Source organism: Halichoerus grypus, chromosome 14 (assembly GCF_964656455.1).
Source record: "Halichoerus grypus chromosome 14, mHalGry1.hap1.1, whole genome shotgun sequence".
Taxonomy (NCBI): domain Eukaryota; kingdom Metazoa; phylum Chordata; class Mammalia; order Carnivora; family Phocidae; genus Halichoerus; species Halichoerus grypus.
The window spans coordinates 75034662-75057026 of NC_135725.1; the positions used below are offsets into that span (position 1 = coordinate 75034662).

The 22365-nt window shown below is 55.8% G+C and overlaps 1 protein-coding gene across 5 annotated transcripts in view; it reads right to left on the bottom strand.

Moving 5' to 3' along the window:
- Positions 1-555: 555 nt before the first annotated feature.
- AKNA (AT-hook transcription factor) overlaps positions 556-22365 on the bottom strand; it is a 53578-nt gene continuing 31768 nt past the window's right edge. For 4 of the 5 annotated variants that reach the window (XM_078061661.1, XM_078061660.1, XM_078061662.1 and 1 more), the window contains exons 8-22: positions 21289-21416; positions 20617-20824; positions 18933-19090; positions 18659-18838; positions 17594-17840; positions 16505-16611; positions 15527-15738; positions 13941-14103; positions 10732-10908; positions 10068-10183; positions 9268-9414; positions 7976-8071; positions 6074-6190; positions 5611-5803; positions 556-1791 (exon numbers count right to left, since the gene is read on the bottom strand). In XM_078061661.1, coding sequence (XP_077917787.1) covers positions 1527-1791; positions 5611-5803; positions 6074-6190; positions 7976-8071; positions 9268-9414; positions 10068-10183; positions 10732-10908; positions 13941-14103; positions 15527-15738; positions 16505-16611; positions 17594-17840; positions 18659-18838; positions 18933-19090; positions 20617-20824; positions 21289-21416 — 2514 coding nt within the window. In that variant the 3' untranslated portion in view covers positions 556-1526. Of the gene's footprint in view, positions 1792-5610; positions 5804-6073; positions 6191-7950; positions 8072-9267; positions 9415-10067; positions 10184-10731; positions 10909-13940; positions 14104-15526; positions 15739-16504; positions 16612-17593; positions 17841-18658; positions 18839-18932; positions 19091-20616; positions 20825-21288; positions 21417-22365 lie in introns of those variants that run through there. The other variant, XR_013443813.1, reaches the window with a different exon arrangement.

Sequence of the window (22365 nt, forward strand, 5' to 3'; positions counted from 1 at the left end):
CTGGAGAAAAAGCCCAGGGCAGGCCAGAGGGCGGCGGGGGGAAAGCTCGGGAAGGAAAGCACAGTAACAAAGAAAACAGACTTGGGAGTCAGACGTCGTGAGGCGGTGCAGATGGCCGTCTGGAACCTCCGTCTCTCGTCCACGAAGGGGGCACGTGGAGGGGGCCTGGAGGGCTGGTGTGCGCCCTGTGGAGCCCACCGTCCCGCATACTGAGCTCAAGGATCGGCGTCTAGTGGGTGCTCAGAAAAGGGTGGCTGGCGTGGCTGTTCGCTACTAAACCGAGCCCTGGAAAGAGTCCAGGCTCGTGCTTTGGCACACACAAATCTGCTGTGTGTCTCCTAACGACTCTGACCTCGGTAAGGAGGGGCTTGTCACAAGGTCTAGGGTCCTGAGACAGGCCTGGGGGAAGGTTGGAGAAACAGAAGCCACCACAGGAAGGCAGGCAGAGTCTGGAAACGGGCAAGTTCCCCGTGGGCAGGGTTCGGCTCCTCATTGAATTTTCCACCCCCACGAACTTGAGTTAAGAAACCGTAAGTCCATGACACACACCACAGATGTGGGCAGCTTTTGGGAATGTTTTCTTTTTTTTTTTCTTTTCTTCTTTTTTAAAAAGATCAATATTCATTCTTCTTCATTTGCCCTCATAACGAAAATAGATTTTTAAACACACCAAATATACAAATATCACTGACGCATACACATTCCAGAAAAGCTGAGGTACTTGCTGCTACGAGGTGGGGAACAGGAGATGGGCTGGCCCCCCCGGCTGCAGAGCGGGGCCTGGCAGGTAGCTGGCCACTAGCCAAATTCCACAGGGATCCCAGGGACAGAGCTGGGGGCGCCGGGATGAGGTACAGAGAGGGACCATGGTGGACAGCTGCCTGGGCCCTCCCCGGGGCGTCTCCCTTCCCAGCAGGCCCATGGGAAAGGCCTCTCCAACCATGGAGAAGCTGGGCGCACGTCATACTGGGGGCCCGACATCTTGACATTCCAGTGGCCCCAAAGTGCCCTACTGACCACCATTGACTAGGAGGAAAGTGCCCAGCCGTGTCCTTCCCAGAGATGCCGCCTCCAGAGGGGTGGGTCCCAGGTGAGGAGACACGTTTGCACCAGAGACCCTGGCCCTAGCCCTTCTTATTTGGCCTTGTAGGTTGGCTCTAAAACCAGGAAAACTCTGTTTAAAAAACAAAAATCTGTCTATCTGTATAGGAAATACATATTATTAGCCAGAGGTGGACAGTGCAGGACCAGGAGGCCCCCAGAGATTGCATCTGGGCAGAAGGTGGCCTCGGTCCCAGCACTTCCTGAGAGGCTGGGCCCCTGGGAAGTTCCTTCTCTTGATGACCAGGCCAACAGCCCTTGCGCTTTGAAGACGCTGAGCAGGTGGGCCCTGTGCTAGAAGGAGACCTCTCAGGAGGGGCCTATGGGGCCTTCAGGAGTGGCTCCAGCCGACTCCTGGCCCGGGGGACAGCAGCAGGCTGCCTGCCCACCTGCCCCCACCAGCTGGCTCTGAGTCTCCAGTGAAGTCAGAAGAGGCAGGAGCCCCGCAGGCCTCGGGCCTGGCGCAGGTCGGCAGACAGGGAGCGGCTCATGTGCTTGGTGGTAGAGCGGATGCTCTCGGCAGCCTGCACGGCTTGGGTCAGGGCCTTGTTGAGCTCCTCCAGGTCCTCCAGGTCCAGCTGGATGGAGTGCCGGTGTCCCCTGGCTGGTCGGGTGGGGGCCGTGGGGGGCCACTCGGCGGGGGCCGGGTGGGCCGAGGAAGTGGAGGTAGGTCCTGGAGGCACGTAATACCTGAGGAGAGAGGGAGCTGCGTTCATGGACCGCAGAGAGCCCTGAGCAGAGCACCAGGTCTGGAATGCACCCCGTTCTAAGCCCCAGCTGGGTCCCTGGCCCCTACTCTTGGGGGCTTAGTGTCCCAACCTCTAAAATGGGACTAATAAACAGCTACTTCGAGGGATGCGGTGGAAGGGTGAAGGATGAGAAACAGGAGTGCCTGACCCAGAGCAGGTGTTCAGAAATGGTTAGTTCAATCTCCCCGTGCACTCAGTAAATATTTTTCTGTCCTGTACAATGTGCCAGCCCCTGTCCCTGGTCCTGGGGTTACATTGCTGACCCGCTGTCTTCTTGCAGCTTCTAACCTGAGAGCCAGATCGCAGGGAGACCAGGACCACCCCAGGCTCTATAGCAAACCCCCTTCACCGGAGAGGCAATAAAGGGTCCATTGGCCAAGTGTGGCCCAGTGGAGACACGGGATAGTAATTAGGATTCTGTAAGACTGGGAGGGTCTGGTTTCACTCATCCGGGGCGGCAGGTGGAAAGGTGTCCTTCCTGGCCTGGCCCTACAGGAATGTGGGGGGTCATTTAAAGTGCTGGGGAGCATGGCAAACGAGCCATGAGCTGAAGCACGGATTTCTCCAAGGAGTGACTACAGCGTCACCAAGCGGCAAGGGATAGGAAGAGGGTGCGGCCCCTGTGTCCTGGAAGAAAGTGAGTGGAGAAGAGAGGGAGATAAAGGGTTTGGCCTAAATGAAGCTGGGATAACGTTAGGAGGACTCAGCCGGAGCCTGTCATTGGCGTCTTGCTTGGCAAACTCTAACTCTGATCTTATTCCTGATCCTCCCTTTCTTCTGAGCCACATTAGTGAACAGTGGGCGAGGGGGGGGGGGGAGGGAGGGGAGGGGGAGGGAAGGAGGCTTTGCTAGGATCAGAACACACGGCTCTCCAAAGAAGATCCACAAATGGACCACAAGCACATGAAAAGAGGCTCAACGTCATCGGCCATCAGGGAACCGCAGATCAAAGCCACGTGGGATGCTGCGCCATGCACTTGGCCAGCACTGGATGACTGAAGTCCAAAGACAGATGTTGGTGAGGAGCTGGAGAATCAGAAGGCTCCTACACCGCTGGTGGGAAGGTGCAATGGTGCAAGCACTTTGGGAAACAGTCCGGCAGCTCCTCACACAGTTAAACGCAGTGCCTAGCCCAGAGCCGCCACCGCATCCTGGGTCCTGGGCGCCGGGCTCCGAGATAAGTGTTTTCTCCGTCAGCACTTAGCTTATTCGGTGGGTACCGTAAACGCCTATTTTAGGGGTGAGCAAGCGAAGCTCAGAGAGGCTAAGTGATGCAGGAGGCCTGCCCCCAAATCCTAGCCATTCCGTGGGGCCGGCCGAACGACCCTGGCCAAGGGACTTCACCCTTCAAGGACTGTCCCCCCACCTAAAAGAGCCACACTTAGCCAACTCCCAGGATAGATCCAATTGGAACATTCAGGGAAAAAGCTCTGTACGCTGCCTGGCCACTCGAAGTGCATCTGTAACTGTCAGCTCAGAGTCAGAGATCTGCAAGGGGCGGCACCGCGTTCACTCCCAGAGCTAATTAATTAGCACCCAGTAGATGCCAATACACACCATCTGAACCCAATGAATAGGCTTCTTGAATCCAATTCCCTCCTTCGGGGACTATCTGGTCTAACTATGCGTTGCCACACACCCCTGCCTTCTAATAATTGGATGACCAGCTTGGCCGCAAAGTGATTCAGAATTCCCCCTAAGGCAGAAGCTACGAACATCCCCCTCTCCACCAAAACCAAATCAAACCAGAAAACCTCTCTAGCTACAAAGCCTTTGGGGCAGGGCTATAAGGCAGATGGCCAGCAGGTGGCAGCACAGGCCCATAAGCTTTCTCAAGGGCGCCCTGGCCTGCCATTGAGCATGCTCAGTCCTGCTGATGGCTGCTGGAGAAAGTCGAGGGTATCATCAACCCAAACTCTAGTAGCATTGCAAGTACTATGGTTCCTGACCAGCTTCTAGGTATTGTGGGCTTTCCATGCATTAGTTTATTTAATCCTTACCACAACCCATTTCGCAGAGTAAAAAAATGAGGCATAGACTGGGAACAAAGTGAGCCCCCTGCCCAAGGTTATATGGCTCCCACCAGCCAGGTCTGCTGGGCATTACAGCTCAGGGCTTACCCCCTTCCCTATGGCCTGGCCAGGCCCGGGGACAGCAACCTGGTTAGGTCAGTCCACAGATCTGAGCCTGGAAGGATATGGAACAGGCTCAGAAGCAGAGAGACCCATGCCTACCGTGGGCACTCAGAGCTTTATCCCGGGGCCACCAAATTCCAGGCAAAACCTCTCCTGCCCAGTGAGTGTGAGCATAGGCAGGTGTCCCCAGCCCCTCTGCTGGGGCCTGAGCACGCAGTACGGCCTCTCGTAGCTGATGGAGCAGAATGTTCCCAGAGTCAGCTGAAGGCAGCAAGACCCCACACTGCAGGCCAGAGTCCTTACGGGGCACGGGGACTGGATGGCACCTGGGGCCTCTGATCCCACCGAGCGCCAGCCCCACAGCGACTCTGGCCTCTTGCTGCCGCAGACGCAGGCTTCTGACCCAGAAAACTCCCGACACTCATTTTCCACTGAGGGAAACTGAGGCATTGAACTAGCTGGTGATAGTCGGGACAAGACGACAGATCTAATTTCAGCGTCCAGGGTTTTTTTCCCCCTGCACCATCCTGTCCTGTTGAAGCCACCTTTACTCATTTATCTTCTTCCTGAGGACAGCACTGCCCCATAGACCTGTGGGCTGTGAGGACAAGGCCGCCCGATCACGTGCCGGCACTGCCCTATGCATTCCTCACGCATCTCCCGTGCGTCTGGCCACGCGCCTCATTTAATCCGTGCAGAACCGGCCCTGCTCAAGACTATTACCCCATTTACCAGATGGGGAAACTGGGGCTCAGAGAGGCAGTAGCTTTACTGAGGCCGCGGCAGCAGGAAGGGCAGACGGGATTCCAGTGCAACTCGGAGGCCACACCCTGAACCACTTCTGCCTCAACGGCTCAAGTCTTTTCTCTCTTGCAGGTGTTCTATCCAAATCCCCGGAAAAAGGAAGTGCTCCTCCTGCCATAGACCTGACCAGTTCTCCTCTAAGCTCAAGGCCCTCAGACACTAGGAAAGTCTGGGAGTCCGTCACAGCCAAGAGGGGCCTAAGGACCCATGACAACAGAGCGGCATCTATGTGACCTCCTAGACAGGACCCCGGAACAGAAGAAGTTCCGGTAAAAACTGAAGAAACCCGAATAAACTGTGGGCTTTAGTTAATAATAATGTATTAATATTGGCTCACTGTCAAATGTGCCATATTAATGTAAGATGGTAAGAATGAGGGAAACTGTGTGTGTGCACGCATGTGTAGGGGGTATATGGAACTCTCTATACTATCTGCTCCATTTCTCTGTACATCTAAAACTGTTCTAAAAAATAAAGCCTATTATAATACAGTGAGCGTGCAATTACTTGCTTGCCAGGAAGACCCACAAGGAACCGGGCAGCTTCCCATGCACTCTCCCTGTGAGCTCCTAGAGCACAGGGCCCTCTGCGAGCTCCTTCATGGCTGGGCCCCCCAGAGCCAGGCCTCTCCCTGGTAGGCAGGAAGGATTCGGGGTTTGTTGAGTGACTACGCGAGTGTTCAGCCCGTTCTGCACATCATGCACATGGGGGGAAACAGAGGAGTACGAGGTGCCCGGGTTCTCAGCGGCCCGACACGGGTCTGACTGGGAATTCTGAAGCGAGCCAGACAGGCAGGGAAGGAGGGAAAGGAAGGTTCTTACACAGTGGCTGACGGATGAGGCATGATGGGAACCGAGGAGATGTAGGTGAGGGCAGCAGGGGCTGGTGCCGGGGGCGCCGCCGCCAGATACCACAGTCCAGGGGGTGGCCGGGCTGGTGACCCCATACGCTTGCTCCGCTGCGTGGGGCTGGGGGACGTGCGTGCGTTTCTCTTGCTGGCAGCCTTGTCTGGCCCTGGGAGGGAGGGACACCAGAGATGACAGTCTGATCACTCGGGAAAATCTAGCCCAGTACGGGGGGGTCCCCCTGGCCCCTGCCCTGTGACCCCTGGATGCTGGGCTGGCCACGCTGGGGGTGCCTGGCTTTGGGAAACAAATCCTCTGCCCAGCTCGCTGCATCCCAGCCTGGGAGAGCCGCCACCACAGCGGAACAGCCCCCGGGGCCCCGAGCCCCCATAAAGGAGAGCTGGGCGTCTGTCTGGGAGAAGAGAGTGTCTGTCCCTACCCGAGGTGGCTGAGTCTGGGCCATCCATCGCTGGGGGGGGCCCAACTCGACCGCACAGGGCGCATCTCAGGGGATCAGTGGGGGACGGTCCTGGTGGGTCCCTGGTGACAGTACCACCTAGAAGAGGAGGAATAGATGTCAGGAGAGGATTACGTCTGGATCACTGGGCCTGGAGCCCCCAAGCAGACCTCCGTCAGCACTGAGCTGCCCTCAGGGGCCACTGTGGAGGTGACAAGCTGCCTCTGCTGGGGACCCCGACAGCGAGGATCGGCATATAATGAACCAGGCCTTCTGCTGAGGGCCTTCATGCATTCTTTTTATCAAATCCAACAAGCCACTGGGCTAGCTACTACATCATTCCCCCGTTTTACAGACTGGAGAACTGAGGCTCCAAGAGCTTGAATGATTTGCCAGAATGTCCGCCGAGTAGGAAATTGGCAGTGCTCTGTCTGAGCCCAAGCCCGGGCTGTCCCGAATGCGGCCCCTGAACCTACAGTCCTTCCTCCACACTGAGCAAGGCCCATTGTCCAGGTGGGAGGGGCCCACAGCGGCCGCTCAGGCACCAGGGGGTCAGTGGAGGCCTAAGGGAGCAGGAGGAGGGTGGGCCACCTTGTTCTCTTCCCTCGCATACCTTCAACACCTCACCTGGGTGGAATTCCAGGGTTGGCCCGCTTCTCCTGCAAGCCTCAACTCAGCTGGAGGCCTCCCACCCGCCGGGCTGAGTTACCGGCTCCCAGCCCCACCTGTGCTCTCCTAGCCCAGCTCAGACCACTGTTTTGTCATCGTCTGCTTAGCCCACGGCCCAGTATGGGAAGGTGCTCAATGAGTGAGTGAGTGAATGAATGAATGAATGAATGAATGCATGAATGAACGAACAAATGAAGAGGGAGGCCTGCTGGGACTGGGGCAAAGGCAAAGCAACATGATGGTGAAGAGCCAGAGTTCTGGAGTCACAACCACCTGGGTTCACCTCCTGGCTCTACCACTAATAAGCTGTGTGCCCTTGAGCAAGTTACTTAAATTCTCTGAGCCTCAGTTTCCTCACCTGTAAAATAGACATGATACTAAAATGGACAAAACCTATTTCATAGGGTGGTGAGGATTACTGTTTGTAAATCCCTTAGCTTGAGGCCCTGTGTACAGTGGGGGGTTAAGAAGGGACAGCTCCATCATCATCATCATTGCTTGGAAGGGCCTTAGGACCATCTCTAATCCTTTCATTAGGGATGTGAAGCTGGAGGCTCAGAGAAGTTAAGGAACTTGCCAAAGGTCACGCAGCAAGTCAGTGGCGGGACTGGGACTAGAATCCAGCGCCCATATTCTCTGGCCACTGCTCTCCCCATCACTCTTCCCTGTTGGGTCTGGGGGAAGGGTGCAGAGTGGAAGGAGGATGGAGGGGAGACAGGACATAATCATCACGGCCTGGCCACCCCCCACCTCCTTATCACGACTTAAGTCATATCCATGGTTTCTCCATATCATGGTCAAGGAGGGTGGCATCAGGTAGCAGGTGTGAAGGCAGGACACATTGGGAGGGCTGAGGAGCCCCCCTAAATCCCGCTCCCCTGTCTGTGCCTTGACCCTCCACTGAGCTCAGGGCTGGCCCACATCCTGCGCCCTTTCCTTTTTTTTTTTTTTTTTGAAGATTTTTATTTATTTATTTGACAGAGGGAGACACAGCGAGAGAGGGAACACAAGCAGGGGGAGTGGGAGAGGGAGAAGCAGGCTTCCCGCCGAGCAGGGAGCCCAATGTGGGGCTCGATCCCAGGACCCTGGGATCATGACCTGAGCCGAAGGCAGACGCTTAACGACTGAGCCACCCAGGCGCCCCCTGCGCCCTTTCCTAAAGGGAGAAGCCGCAGCCTCTGCGCACTGACCACTTCTCCAGGCACCGTCCCTCACCCGAGTCCTGGGTCCCGGCAGGTCGGCAGTGCGGACAGGAGACTGAGCCGCTGCCTCTTGGGGCCGTCTTGGGGGTCAGAACACGGTACTCCTGGCCTGGGGAAGAAACCAGACAGTCAGCTCTTTGCATGTTTGGAGAACTGGGGAGGATCGGGGAGGCTCGCTCTCCCCTCCCTGACATACAGAAGCATTCAACAAAGCCAAGCCCCGGCCAGCCGGGAAGCAGGCCAGGAGAACAGGATAAGCAAAGACAAGCAGTGCTGCTATCCCCCAGACCCCCACTCACTGGGGGGGCCCTGGAATGGGCACGGGGTCAGCTGTGTCTCATCCCTGTGTTCCGAGCAGCTGTGAAATGGGGACCGTCACAGTAAGGGTCTCATATGCGTGTTGGAAGGGCGGAGCGAGGCCGTGTCCGTGAGGTGCTCTGCCCAGCGCCCGGCAGATGGAAAGTGCTCCAGGTTGTTAGAAAGTTGGACAGACGCTTGGCTCTTTACCCAGACCTGTCATCTGCTGCCTCGTCCCTCCCTGAGTCTCAAGTAAGACCTTCAGGATGTGGCCTGATCGCTTCTCTGTTTCTCCCCCTGCCTTGTAGGCTTCCCACTTCCTGTTCTGTGCGCGTGACCTCGGGGCCCCCAGACCAGCCCCCTGTTCCCGCTTCTAACCCCTCAGCTCTGTCTGCTCCATGGGGCTGGGCACACACCTCTCACTTCCTGCCTTGTCTCCTGCACTCAGCCCTACGGATCCGAGGTGAAGCGCCCTCCCTCCCAGGCTGGTATGGGTGAGAGCCCCGTCTATAATTTACGCACCTCCTGTAACTGCTTATTTGTTACTGTCTGCTCTGCAGTCAGATTCATGAAAGTTGGAGCCATGTCCATATTTGTTTTCATGTCAAGCACTCTGAAATCCTACTATGTGTCATCTGAAGTCTTACTATGTGCTGGGTGCCTAGTTCATGAGACACAGGGGCTGATGCCCTGGGGAATCAGACCTGAAGGGAGGCCAGGGGGAAGTGATTGGGTGTCCACCCCGCTCACAGCAGGTGCTTCATAACCCTCTTTGTGACGGACCAGCTGGTGCGGCTCCCCCAGAAGCAAGCGTGGGCCCCGGTGCCGGGAGGCATCAGAGATTGTTCGCTGGATGAATGAATGCATTCACAGAGGCAGCACTCCTTGCTGCTCCCCGTGTCACAGAAGTCACAGAAAATGCTAATATTTCAATTGCCTTTGGGGAAATGGGGAAGGCTTCCGGGACAGGAGTCCTCCCTGGGGGCCGGGCCACACCCCACAGCCCACCTGTGTACTGGCCCCAGAAGGTGACCCTGTCTGGCCGCCTGGGGCCGCCGACTCCCCTCATTCCGTCCCGAGCTGACTGTGCACTGTCCTCGGTGGTCCGGCTCTTCTCAGAGAACCACTGGGGGGAGGGTGGCTCAGATTCAGAACCTGGGTGGGGAAAAGAGGGGCATCAAAGGGGGACAGGGGAGGTGTCGCAGAGCTCAGGGAGTTAGCCGATCCTAAGTTCAGGCTCTGGGGCAGAGCTCGGGTTTTAATCCTACGTCTGTCCCTTAGTAGCGTCAGCCGACACATGTGGACCCCTGACCTTGCGCTAAGCGCTTGGCTGGACCGGCCGTGGATGCCATGCATGTACCCTCAAGGCAATCCCAGGACAATCCCGGGAACACTATTATTTACCACTGCACAGTCAGCTGTCCCTTTAACTGCACAGAGCAGGTAAACCACCTGGTCAAGGTCACCCAGCCAGGAAGGAGTGAGGTGGGCTGAACCCCACCCCTTCTCCTTCAGTCAATTTCCCTGCACTTCCGGGCTCTGGTGTCCTCATCTGCAGAACGTGGGTGATATGCCCCACTTTGCAGTGAAGATGGAGATGAGGCCCATACAAGGCCCTTCTAGAAACCCTCGCACGCATGACACACAGTGGCTATCACTGGAAGTGCACGGTACTTCAGAGAATATGATGGCCTAAAGACACACAGAACCTTCTCCAGGTTCTAGGGCTATAGCTACGGTCCCTGAGCAATGGGCTAACAGGCCCAGACTGTAGCCTCGAGGAACCAGTCCAGGCCGTTGTCACTTACTCAGGGACAGTTGGGGCACCGCCCGAGGCACTGAGGAAGACCTGGCGCGCCGCCTTCCTGCGGGCTCCGCTCGCTCCCCACCTCCAGGCTCACCAGACAATCTCTCTGTGGATTTACTAGCAAAAAGGAGACAGAGAGGGATGATGTCAGTGGATGAGGTTTTATGCAGACATTCAAGATGATCAGCAAGCAAGCCAACCTGGAGGAAAGCATGGAAGTCAAAATCAAAGACTCTGAGTCAGACTCACAGAAAGTGGCTCTGAGCCTCTGTGAGCCTCAGTTTCCTCATCTGTCAAGTGGGGATAATAACAGCAACTACCTCAGAGGGTTACGGGAAGGATTAATGAGACAATGTCCATAAAAACCTGAACTTGGACGCTCCCACAGAAACGCTTAGGAAAAAACACTCCGCTGATTTTAGAAGTCATCACAAATGACGAGCTAAGGAGCGAGCAGGTGGACATCGTGGGAATGTTTAGCTCTTCACTTGGGTGCTGAGTTCAGGTTACGCATTAGATATTTTATGCATCAAATCTTACATAGGAAGAAGCTGTCAGCAGGAGAGGGATATGAGTTCCCATGTGTGGAGAGCCCCAGAGGCAGCCCAGTCTCCCTTCTGCCACTGGCACCAGGGCACAAGGGCGAGCGTTTTGGGGTCGCCCACCTGCCATAGTGGGAGCCCCAGGAAGTGGAGGCATCCGCTGGCCGTGCCCGGGCCCTGGGGGGGCGGTTGAGGGTGGTTGCCGGGCGCGTCGGGCTGCCCTGGGCTGGCTGGTGCAGGCTGTCTTCCAGCTGTAGACGGAGCCGAGACACCTCCTCTTGCAGCTCTCGGATGGCCTGGCTGGGGTGGGGGTGGGACAGAAACAAAGACAGGATATACAACGCGCTGGGCGGCAGCCACCCCCAGAGGGCCGCCCTGATGCCCGGGGCTTGTCCCTTTCCAGTGGGCCCCGAGTCCAGCTCTGCCGTCAACTGGTTCTGGAACTTCCTCGTGCCTCCATTTTCCTTGCTACCTATCTCGACTCCTCTCTGAGTTCACGTCCCTGTGTATTCAGTGGGCAAAGCAGTACGTCCTTCGAGGTTCACCCAACCCCCCCCACCCCATACAGGGCCTCTGAAAAACCAGTGGCACATTGTCAAGATCGAGGGGAGGATGCAGAATCAAGAAGGTATTGCTGAAGGTCCACTTTAAAATCTGCATTTTGACCTGCCTGGGCTGCCCTCCATTCTTTTTTTTGTTTGTTTTTAAATATTTATTTATTTATTTGACAGAGCGAGAGAGAGAGAGAGAGAGAGAGAGAGAGAGCACAAGCAGGGACAGTGGCAGGTCAAGGGAGAAGCAAGGAGCCCACCGCGGGGCTTGATCCCAGGACCCTGGGATCAGGACCCTAGCCAAAGGCAGATGCTTAACCGACTGAGCCACCCAGGCTCCCCCTGTCCTCCCTTCTTTTACCTCTGTCTATAGAAATGCTAACTAACAGCCTAGGCCTCGTTCCTTCTCACCCTTACTCAGCCCGTCCCTCCTGGCGTCCCCTGAACATTTCCCACATTGTCTAAGCCTCTCTGTCCGCGGGTGACGGAAGACGCTTGGATGTGAGCAGGCTGCAAGTGCAGGGCGCTCTCCGCAAGGCTGCTGTCATGCTTGGGGGACCCCCAAACTTGGCCCAGCCTCCTATTGGCAAGTATCTCAATGAGCTGCTAGATTCCATGGGGTAAGTACTGTTTGCATCTCTCTCCACCCAGCACCCGAATCTCAGAGTCTCATCTGAGAGCCTGGCATTCGGATGCTGGCGTCACGGAAGACAATTGTCCCCCAACACCCTGCACAAAAACCCCCTACACACAGAGTGTCAGCGTCTGGGCTCGGCATGGCCTGGGCTGCCGAGCCCAGATGCTCCATCTCCTCCTTGGGCCAGCTTCTGCGGCGGGGCTCCCCTCAGCGTTCCTTCTCGCTTGGTGGCCCTGGACTGGAGGGTGATGCAGCTCTCAGCCTGTGTCTGGGGAGCCGGGAGCTCTCTAGCTAGGCCCTGGGCAGTGTATGTCCAGGGCAGCCGGGTCTCCTAGCAATCCCCAGGGAGACATTTGTTGGAGTTTCCAAGGCAAACAGCAGGGCGTCTGCAGGAGAGCGAGAGCTCACGTCACCAGTTCACGCCTGCGTGCAGGACTGGAGGGCACCTCTGGGAGCAGAAGGTGCTGGACTGAGGGCCCGGGACTCAGAACACTCGCCGGGGTGTCACTGGTCCCCTCTGGGTGTTTCTGTCAGGATCTCAGTCTTGCTGACTTAATTCTTTCGTGACCAAGAGCCAAGTGGCATTTCAAGTTCATCTCTGTAAAGATGTAAACTGTTTCCCCTGCTGAGTTCCCCATCTCTGTATCAGCATCCAGCTGGTTGGCCAGCCAGAAGTCTGACTCATTCGAGACCCTTCTCCCTCCCTGAACGCCCCCAGAAGTTAACCAACTCCCAATTCCTAGGGGCCCAATGCCTAAATGTCTCTTCAAACGCACCCCATTCCCGCCGACTGGCCCCACGGTGTCTGTCCTGGGCGGGGCGGGGGGGTGTGGCTTTCTTGGCAGTCTGCCCGCCTTGCCTTTCTCACCCAGCTAGTGGCCAGAGAACTCCTAAAACGTGAACCTGACCTCGCCACTCCCATTTAGAATCCCCCCCATAGGCCTCAGCTGCATCTGTATACATTCGTGAATATTCGGTGAACTCATTTCTCTGAGCTGAGCTACCATCCAAACCTCTCACCATGGTGTTCACAGCCCTCCGAGGCCCCCCCCCCCAGGTCTCCCGGGCTCCTTCTCCACTGCTCAGCACTTACCGCTGCACCCACGCTCGGGGACCCAGCTAAAATGAACGTTTGGTTCTGCAAAGGTGACGGGCACTCTCTCACCCATAGGCCTTTGCACATGCTGTTTTCCCTGCCAGGAGCTCTTCTGTCTCTCTTCCTTCTGGCCTCAGCTGAGATACCCCTTCCTCCGGGAAGCCCTCCCTGAAGCCTCTGACTGGGCCTGATGTCCCTTGTCTGTGTTCCCACAGTCTTTGGAGGCTCTTGCTGCCACTGCATTCAGATTGCGGAGCGTGACCGTGTGTTTCTGTGCGCATCCTACAAGATGGTGAGCCTTCCTAGGCCAACGACTGTCTTGTCCACTATCATATTCTCAGGAGCTAGCGTATCGCTGACCCCTAAGCTCGAATCCCTCCGCTGGTGTCACAGGAGACTGCAGCAGTACCCTCATTAAACTCTGGCCCAGAAGGGAAACGCCAGCCCTTCACCCGCCCTTGCAAATAGGGAACATGACAGCCCATGACGGCACAGGCCCGGAGGCCTCGGATGGGGTCCCGCAGAGCAGCCTTCCCCATACACCTGGGACAGATACCCCCAATCCAACAAAGGCATGGGATTGATTATTGGCCAAAAGCAACTCAAAGGAGAGGTAAGAGGGCTGGCCACCCTATTTTCCCACTTCTGTTCAACCAAGCAAGGAGCAACGTTCTTAGTAGAACAGTTGCGCTTGTTAAAAAGAAGAGAATCGAAGACCAGTCCCTTCTCAGTTCATACAATGACAGCACCAACTGCTGAAGATCCATCCCTGGGAAGTGTACACCAGCCTTGGAAGAGAAATAATAGGGGGGTGGGGGCAGGGAGCCAGGTCTCAGCACCAGAAAGGTGAACCCCTAGGTCATTTCCCACTGGCCGGGGAAGTGTCCTCAAAGTCCACATCAGTGAGGTCCCACGGAGTGGCCCTGAGTTGGGAGGCAGGACACCTGGGTCCGAGGGCCCCCACATGGCCACCACCGGCCGTGACTGCTGAGCAAGCCCCAGCCTCTCCCGGGCATCACTCGCCCATCTGTGTGCTGGTCCGACTTACTCTCGCCCTGTCCTGGTGAGGAGGAAGGTACCAGTGCTCTCTGCTGCTCCATGGGGCAGAGTGGCGGCTGCGGGGGTCAGGGTGGGCGGGGGGCTGATTGTCGCTCTGCGGGGGAGCTGTTCGGAAAGCCGCTTTCGCCCCTCGAACTCTGGGCCAGGGACCGCTAAGGAGGCAGAAAGACACCAAGGTGAGTTTGCCCAGAGAGGACCCTCGAAGCACGAATTTCTGAGGGTAGAAGGATATGAGCAAAGTGAGAGTGCTGGCTGAGGTCATAACTGAATTTTCCAATGAGGTCACTGGCCCACTGACCTCAGAACCCAAAGATGTGGTTTTTCCTGGGAGCTTGGAGTGCAAAGCTGGGTCTGCAGAGCTGTTTCTACCTATGTTTCCTGTGCTATCCACCATTTCAGTACCAGATGTGGGTCTTCAGGAATATTCCTCTGTAAAGAGCTCATTGCTCCTTCATGTGGACCCCCCCAAGCTCTGCCGTGCATCACCGTGTTGTTCTGGGTCTGACTCCAGAGCCCCCACGCCCCCCTAAAATTACAGCCACACCTTTGCCTGCGGCATGCTTCTGGGGAAAGTGTTCAAAACTTTAGGCTCTCAAAGGCATGAGCGACCAGAGGTTAAATACCACTCACCTGGCCCCTGAATTAAAAACAAGGAGCCCGTGGAACACTAATCAACAATACAGAAAGGAACAGACTATTGATACAGGGAACCATCTAGATGAATCTCCAGAGAAAGGCTAAGTGAAAAAGCCAAACCCAAAAACGTATCGATCATTCCATTTGTAGAACATTCTTAGAATGACAAAATTATAGATATAGAGGACAGAGGGGAGGTCACCAGGAGTTAAGGAGGGCGTGGACGTGATATGTCCATAAAGGGGCAACATGAGGGGTCCTGGTCAAAATCTGCACCATGGTTTTGCAAGATGTTACCACTGGGGGAAACCGGGTGAAGGGCACATGGGATCTCCTTGGATTATTTCTTACAACTACATGTGAATCCATAATTGGTCAACTTTTAATTAAAGTTTAATTTTAAAAGTTTTCAATATGAGCCTTGTAAAGAGCCTTTGGAGGGATGAGGGGTGACTGGGAGGAGCTGGGGTTCTGATCATGCTGTTTGTTTGGTCTGTGTTCATTTTGTGAAAATTCAGTTTATGCTCTTTCCTGTATGTTTGTTTTATTTCACTAAAAAGCTAACGTGCATCTTTTTAAAGGTTTAAAACTGAAATCACAGGATTTAAAGACACGGAATGTTCATGACACAGTGTTTAGTGAACAAAGGAGGTTATTAAACACACAGATATTCTGATCCCATTTCCATTTTAAGTGTATCTAAATAAACACACACACATTGGCAGAGAGGACAGCCCACGGGTTCAACACCCAAATGTGGCAGCGATGGTTTCAGCATATTTTTTTCTCTTTTCCCTAGAGTTTCAAATATTCCCGCCATGAACCTGTAGGATATTTTGTATCTTAAAGGGTAACGCAAGTTTTTTTGTTGGTTTGATTTTTCAGTCCACGCCGTCCGGCCACTCCCAGGTTCTGGCCAACCCAGATGCATCCACTCACCCATCTCGGCCACCAGCGCCCGCTCCTCGCGGAGGCTCAGTGCCCTTTGCTGCAAGGGACTGGCCCTGCCCGAGGGTTGCCTCTGGGCTCGGCTCCTGGGTGTGCTGGGCTCCGAGGCTCTTCTGGGGACTGGAGGACCCCTGGTCTGGGGGTGGGAGGCTGCATCCTGGGCCTCAGATGAAGTGAATGGCTGGGCCAGTGTTCCTGTAGTGCTGGGGGAGCGTGGAGGGAGAGACGTGTTGAGATCGTAAGACAGACCCTGGCCTCCGAACCCTTCCACAGGCTAAGCCAATGAGCTCCTGACCTTTGGGACTGGGCACCCCTGCATGCAGTGTTTCTGAGGATGCACCCCCATTATACATGCATTTCCGTATAAACTGCTGAGCTGTACACCTGCCTACCCACAGGTGCAAGATTATAAAGCTCAAGTTCATTTTTAAGAAAATATACAGAGAAACAGAATTTCCAATCCTCTCTTCCCACGCAGCCCTGAGTTGCCAGGCAGGCCTCCTGGGGGGGGGGGCGGGGGGGCTGCACCAGCTTTGGAGGCTGTCACTCTACATGGTGGCTCATCAGTCCACCCTTCACCCAAATCCCCTCCTCAGACCTTGCCTTGGGGTTCTGTCCCTGTCTCTTCCCAGTTAGTCCCCCTGATTGCCCTTTATCCTTGTCTTCTGCTCACCTTGCACCACCCTCCTGTCCATCTCGTTCCCCATTCACTCATTCATTTGCTCAACAGATACTTATTCCCCAGGCTGTCGATGACTGGCTGAGTGATGCTGGGCTAGTCACTTTCCCTCTCTGAACCTTGGTGCCCCTCTATCGATAAGATGGAGGCAAGGAACCCTGGTTGGGGGATGAGGTGAGGGCTCTGAGAATGCCCAGACCATCGACCCCTGCTCTGGGCTCACGGCACTCTGATTCCCAGGCTACCCCTCCATGGGAGCGACCCTGATGGGGCAGGGGGTCCTGGAGTACCTGATGTGGGAGAGCCGGTGCTCTGGGGTTTGGGTGAGGGGCGACACTCTGCTGGTTTCTGAGCCCACAAAGCCACTGTCTGTCTCCGGGGACGCCATCCAGGGCTCCTGAAAGAGGCGGTGTCCCTTTAAGGCTGAGGAATGTGTCTGAGGCAGGCTGGGAAGCCCTTCTCCAGGCCTGGCCTGGGCCTCACATTCCAGAGGCTCCCAGGCTGGGAGGCTGGCCCGGCTCCCAGCAGCCAGGCCCGGGTGTGAGGGTCCTCAGGCGCTCGGGACCAGCACCAGGCCAACAGCAGGGACTCCATGCCCAGAGCCTGAGCAAGTCCTGCTTCCCTGAGACCCTCGGGAGAGATCCTGTGGCAGATGTCCTGAGCTGAGGAAGAGGGGAAGGAGAGGAAGGAGAAAGCCGTCTCCTCGTGGGGATGGGATTCATACTTCCACACGTCTTCCCGCTTGGGCCTGGAATGCCATGGTCCTGTCAGACGCAGAAATGCCCCGGGCCAATGAATCGGGAGAATCAAATTCATCCGATGTGCACCCCTCCTCCTCATGAAAGGCACGAAGAAGACAAACAGGCGACACAGGTGCCTGCCCTCAACAAGTTCACGGTCTGGTGCGGATTTCTTACGACAGTGTCATTAGGACTACAGAGGGGGGGCGCGCGCGCGCGCGTGCGCGCGCGCGTGTGTGTGTGTGTGTGTGTCCACGTGCATCTATATGCATTGTTCTATGGGAGGATCCATAGCATAAGTGACATTTCCAAGGTGACCTGTGACTCCTGCGACAGTTTAAAAATTGCCGCCCTAGTCACCAACACGCCATGCAGTCAAGGACTGCCCCTCCAGTCTGTGCTCAGCAGGCTCAGAGAAATACAGACATGGGCCAAGCTCTCAGAGGACAAGCAAGAACCCCTGGCGGGGGACAGGGGTAGGGGGACCCACAGCAAAGAGGTAGCACTGGGCATAAGCCCTGAATGTTTGGCAGAACTGGAACTGGCAGGGACTGGGAACAGCAGGAATTCTGGAAGGGTATGAGCAAAGGCCCAGGGGCAGAAATCTCCAGGAGCTCCACACCCCATGTGGATGCTTACCTCTAGGTGGGGCCCCCCAGCTTGGTGCAGAGACTTCTGGGGAAGGTGCTCAGAGATGCCACTTCCCTCTAAGCTGGTCAGACTGCTCTGGTGCGATCCCGCAGTCCTGGTGCCTCGAGGGTGGGGTGGCCTGCTCGGGCCTGGAGGGGCTGCCTTGGCTTTGTGCAGGCCCTGGAGGTACCCATCTCTGGCCGCGGAGGCATGGACGCCCGCTGGCTTTACAGACCCCGTCTGCTCCACAGTCTCCCTGGCGGGGAGGAGGACAGACACACCGACTCTGAGCCCTGGCAGGGGCTGCCCAGCCCTGTCCTGGGAGCCAGACGCCCCTGGCGGCCCACCCTGGTGTTGTCATCTTCTAGCTGTGTGACCTTGGGCAAGGCACCATCCCTCTCTGAACTTTACTTTCCTCATATGTCAAATGTGGGTGGCCAACAAAACCCGCCCAACACAACACAGCGACAACAGTGTGGAAACAAATGAGCTACAGTATCATTTCTCAGGCTTCGGGAACTTGGGTCCTCTCCCTCCTACCTCAGCCCCTTCCAGAAACTTTAATCTCCTCAAAGCCTTATGTCATCATTAGAAACAGAAGATCAGTATTTTGTCTGACAAATAGACACTAACTTTAGACATAAACAGAAGACACATGAAAACAGTATTATTCTGTTCTCGACAGATCCTGTCATCTGGGCTCTGGGCCCAAGCCTGCTCACGTGTTCTGTCTCTTTCTTTCTCTCTTTGTTCTTAAAGGAAGATCAAGAGAGGCACTGAAGACGTAATGGCACTGAAACCTTCTCCTGGATGTACTTGGAAGGTCTGAGACTCAAAAGGAGAATAATAGTACCTAAGCACTGCCTCTGTCCTACCAAAGACCATGTCCACCCCACCCAAATCACTGCAAGTGCTCTCGGTGCTGTATTTGTCCCACGGCTTGGAGGGACGTGAGCAACAGGTCACGAAAGCCATTGCTAAGTGGCAAAGAGCCATCTCGCTCACTAGGACCATTACCACCCCTGTGGTTTCAGAGTTGGTTCGGGGACAAATCGGGGGGCCTCATGGACATACTTGAGGGGGGCCCTGTGACTTCTTTTGGCCAGTGCTGGGAGCTGCCTTATGGGGATCCTGGTGGCCTCGGAGTTTCCTGGAGCTGGAGCTGGCCCGTCCACTTCCACTACATGGCCTTGCCCGTCTTCCTCCTCCTCTTCCATCTTCACGGCTTCCGGGAGGGACTTCACGCTGAGGTACCTGCAGAACGCAGAGGAGCATGACTTCTGCCCAGGAAGGCCAGCCGAGGTCCTGTCACTGGGCCGGATGCCCTGGCCTTCCTCCTGGTACTCACCGCTCCAGGAGGCCATGGAGATCCTGCTCCACCTGCAGGTCCTTGTGCCTGAGTGGGGCTGGGAGGCCCAGGGGCCTGTCCTCCCCCTCATTGCTGGCAGCGCTAAGCTCCACGTTCACGAGCGATGCACAGGGGCCCACGCTGCTAGCGGCATCAGGCTGGGGCCAGAAAGGCAGAAGGACAGAGATTCAGCAGACAACCAAACACCACTTTTTAGGGACCTACCTTATACGAGGCTCATGCTGGGTGCTGAAGAGTAATGGGTGAGACTCACGAACCCTATCACGCGTTCATGCGTAGGCAGAGCGTAGGGAGTGGAAGGTGCGATCTTTAGCACGGACTGCCGTTAACTGAGCATCTACTCCCCGCCAGGCACGGTTCAGACAGCACCTCCCGATAAGCCCAGCAGGGATGGCTATTACAGCCCATCTTACAGACAGGAAACTGAAGCTCAAATGATTTGCCCAAACTTACAACAGAAGCGAGGGCCAGAGCTGAGATTTGAACCCAGATTTCCTTCCAGAAGCATCTCTCCTCACTTGCTCCATTAAATATGGACACCCAGCCCCCCAAACACCTTCCCTGAGGAAGCATGGGAGCCGCTCAAGATGAGGCACTTGGGTTTTCACCCACTGGTGCATGAGGCAGCACCCAGGGGAGGTTTCCCCAGTGCGAGAGCCTCCCCCACATCCCGAGGCCTCCAAGGGCTCCGCCGTCAGGGGTATCTCACCAGCGCCCAGCCCTCCGGCAGCCCCTACCTCACCTGCCATGCTGGCCCTTTCTCCTCCTCTGTCCCCAACACAGCATGGGCAGCAAGGTCTAGAGACTCCCCTGCTGTCCCTGGTGTGACCGCTGTACCCTCACTCTGCTCAACTATATGCCACGTAAACAGTGATCGTCTCCCAGGGGCTTGTGATGTGGGCCGGAGAGAGACTTCTACAAAGTCCCTTCTGCGTAGGGCCCTTGTCTAGTGTCTCCTGATCTGTGACTAGTCCCCTGGACTGAATAGTCCCCTGGGATGCTGGAGGCCATCCCTTCCCCCTTTCTTCTCACCCCCAGGGCACATCCAGGCAAACGGGCCTCCTACACCTCTCTCAGGTCCACCCACACCTCTCCATCTGCCCTGCCCCACCCCATCTACTTGCAGACCTTTTTGAACACGCCCTGCTAAAAAACGCTGCAGAGTTTAAGGCCAAACCCTTGCCAGGACTCACAAGCCCCAACATCATGGGGCCCCTGCCTCCTCTCCAGCCAGCACTCAGACAACTGCCCCCTCATGTTCCATACTCTAACCACAGGGCCTTTGCACAGACTGTTTCCCCTGCCGCATGGCTTCTCTTCTTCTGCATGAAGCAAGTCCCACTCACCCTCAGATCCCATTAAAACATTTCTTCCTCAAGGAAAATTTCTCCTGCCCTTTAACTTCAGTCATGTTACCCTGTTACCTACTCTCCTAGAGTCCCATAATTCTCCTTCGGAGCCCTGAGCAAAATAGAATTAGTCCAGCTAGACAGAAAACACCATGAGGGTAGAGGCCACCCGTTTCTGTCTGCTTCCCACTGAATTTCCACCATGGGCCAGCGCTACTGGCACTTGGCACCTACTTCGCAAGTATGTAGGGAAGAAGCCAACTAATGGAGAAGAGAAGGAAGGGATGGTCCAGTGTGGCTGGGCAGAGAGGTACCTGAGGGCAGAGGGTCTGGATGGCGGGGGTGGAGGCTTGTCCTGAAGGAGAAGGCAGGCACGCCGGCTGGTGCGGGGAGGGCGAGGCTGGGAGGCTGTCCGGAGTGCAGTCTGACCCGACTCGCTCAGGCTCCTGCTGGTTCTGGTCCATGTGGTCCTTCAGCTCTTCCAGGCGAATTCCCAGCTGGAATATCTTCTCCTCTAGCTCCCTGCAACGGGGAGACACCAGCACCCAGAGCCTGTTACAGCAGCCGCATCAGGCAGGGCTGGGAGGCCGAGCTTCCGAGCACAAACCCCAGAGAATGCCCACGGAGGGTGCATTCAACGTCCTAATTTGGATTACGTGGAGAACTCGACAAAACAAGGGGAAAAGGGACTCCACTGGGAACCAGGAGGCCTCTGCCACCAGCAGGCTGTGGGACCTTGAGTCAATCCCCCCTCTGGCCTCGGTTCCCCACTCTGATGAGTGCTTTCGGGTCTCATCTCCAAGGTCACTTCTCATTGCAGTGAGTCCAAAAGGACACCGATCTCAGCCTTCAGGCGTTCCCCCACCTGGATATGTTGCTAATCAGGGTAGGATTTCTCCCTGTTCCTGCAGTGGTTGGAGTATGAGGACGAAGTGTGCCCCTGCTGGTGACCAAGGGAACCAGGGGCCTCCCTCCCCAGCACATACCTGCCAGGATCGAATTTTCCAGGTGTCCCCTGGGAGCCGGCAAGCTGCTGGGCCGGTTGCTGCTCCCTGCAGGCCTTCAGGTACTCCTCCTCCAGGGCTGTATGGACATCCTTTAGGCGCTGGAAGACCTGCAACCAGACGAGGCCAAGAGGACTGAGCACCCAGCCCCCCGGGGCTCTGCCCCTGCAGATACAGTGGCTGAGATACATGGCGGTTGGGTGTGTGGGGGGCAGGAGACCCATCCTCTGGGCCCCCAAGTCGCTGGAAGGCTGGGGTTCGGACTCTAAAACCTACCGCCCCAGTCTAGCCTCTGCCATCAGACTAGCAGGGCAGAGGCACAGCTTAGAGCCTTGGCACCAGCTCCAGAGAGCACCAGTCTCTCGTGGGTAGAGCTGCAAGTTCTCTGATGTTCCATGGTGCTCCTGGTGTCAACTACACCATCACTCTGTCCCCATAAGGACCTAGTCCTTGAGAGACCACGGATCCTCATGCTTCTTTTCCAAACTGTGGATCTGGACACATGAGTCCCTCTGTTCCCAAATCCTTATAGACTAGCATGACCGATGATCTTATCACCACCATACTACGGATAACAGTAGCTAACATCTACTGAGCACTGAGGCTCTACGCTAAAGTGCTTTGTGTTATTCATTATTCAGTTAATTAATTCAATTAATTTAATATTTAAATAATGAATTTAATTAATTCAATTAATTTAATATTCACCAACATAATCCTAATGAGAGAGGTAGTTTATCATCTTCATTTAAAGAGGAGGAACTGAGGCTCAGAGAGGTTATTTAAGTTGGTGAAGGTCACACAGTGAGCGAGCAAGCAAGCTGTAGTCGGAATTTGAACCCAGGTCCTCTAGCTCCAGAGCTCATGGGCCTAGCAATGACGCTAGGCCTCCGTAGCAAATGTGGTGAGAGCTAGCAGACGGCTAAGACTGTGGGAGGTTGGATCATCATCCCTGACTTATTATCATCCCCATCCTACTCATTCTATACAGAGGGCAGACTGAATTCAAGGGCAACCTAGAGTCTAGTTCCCGGGCAAGCTTGATCTTCCAACAGCTCT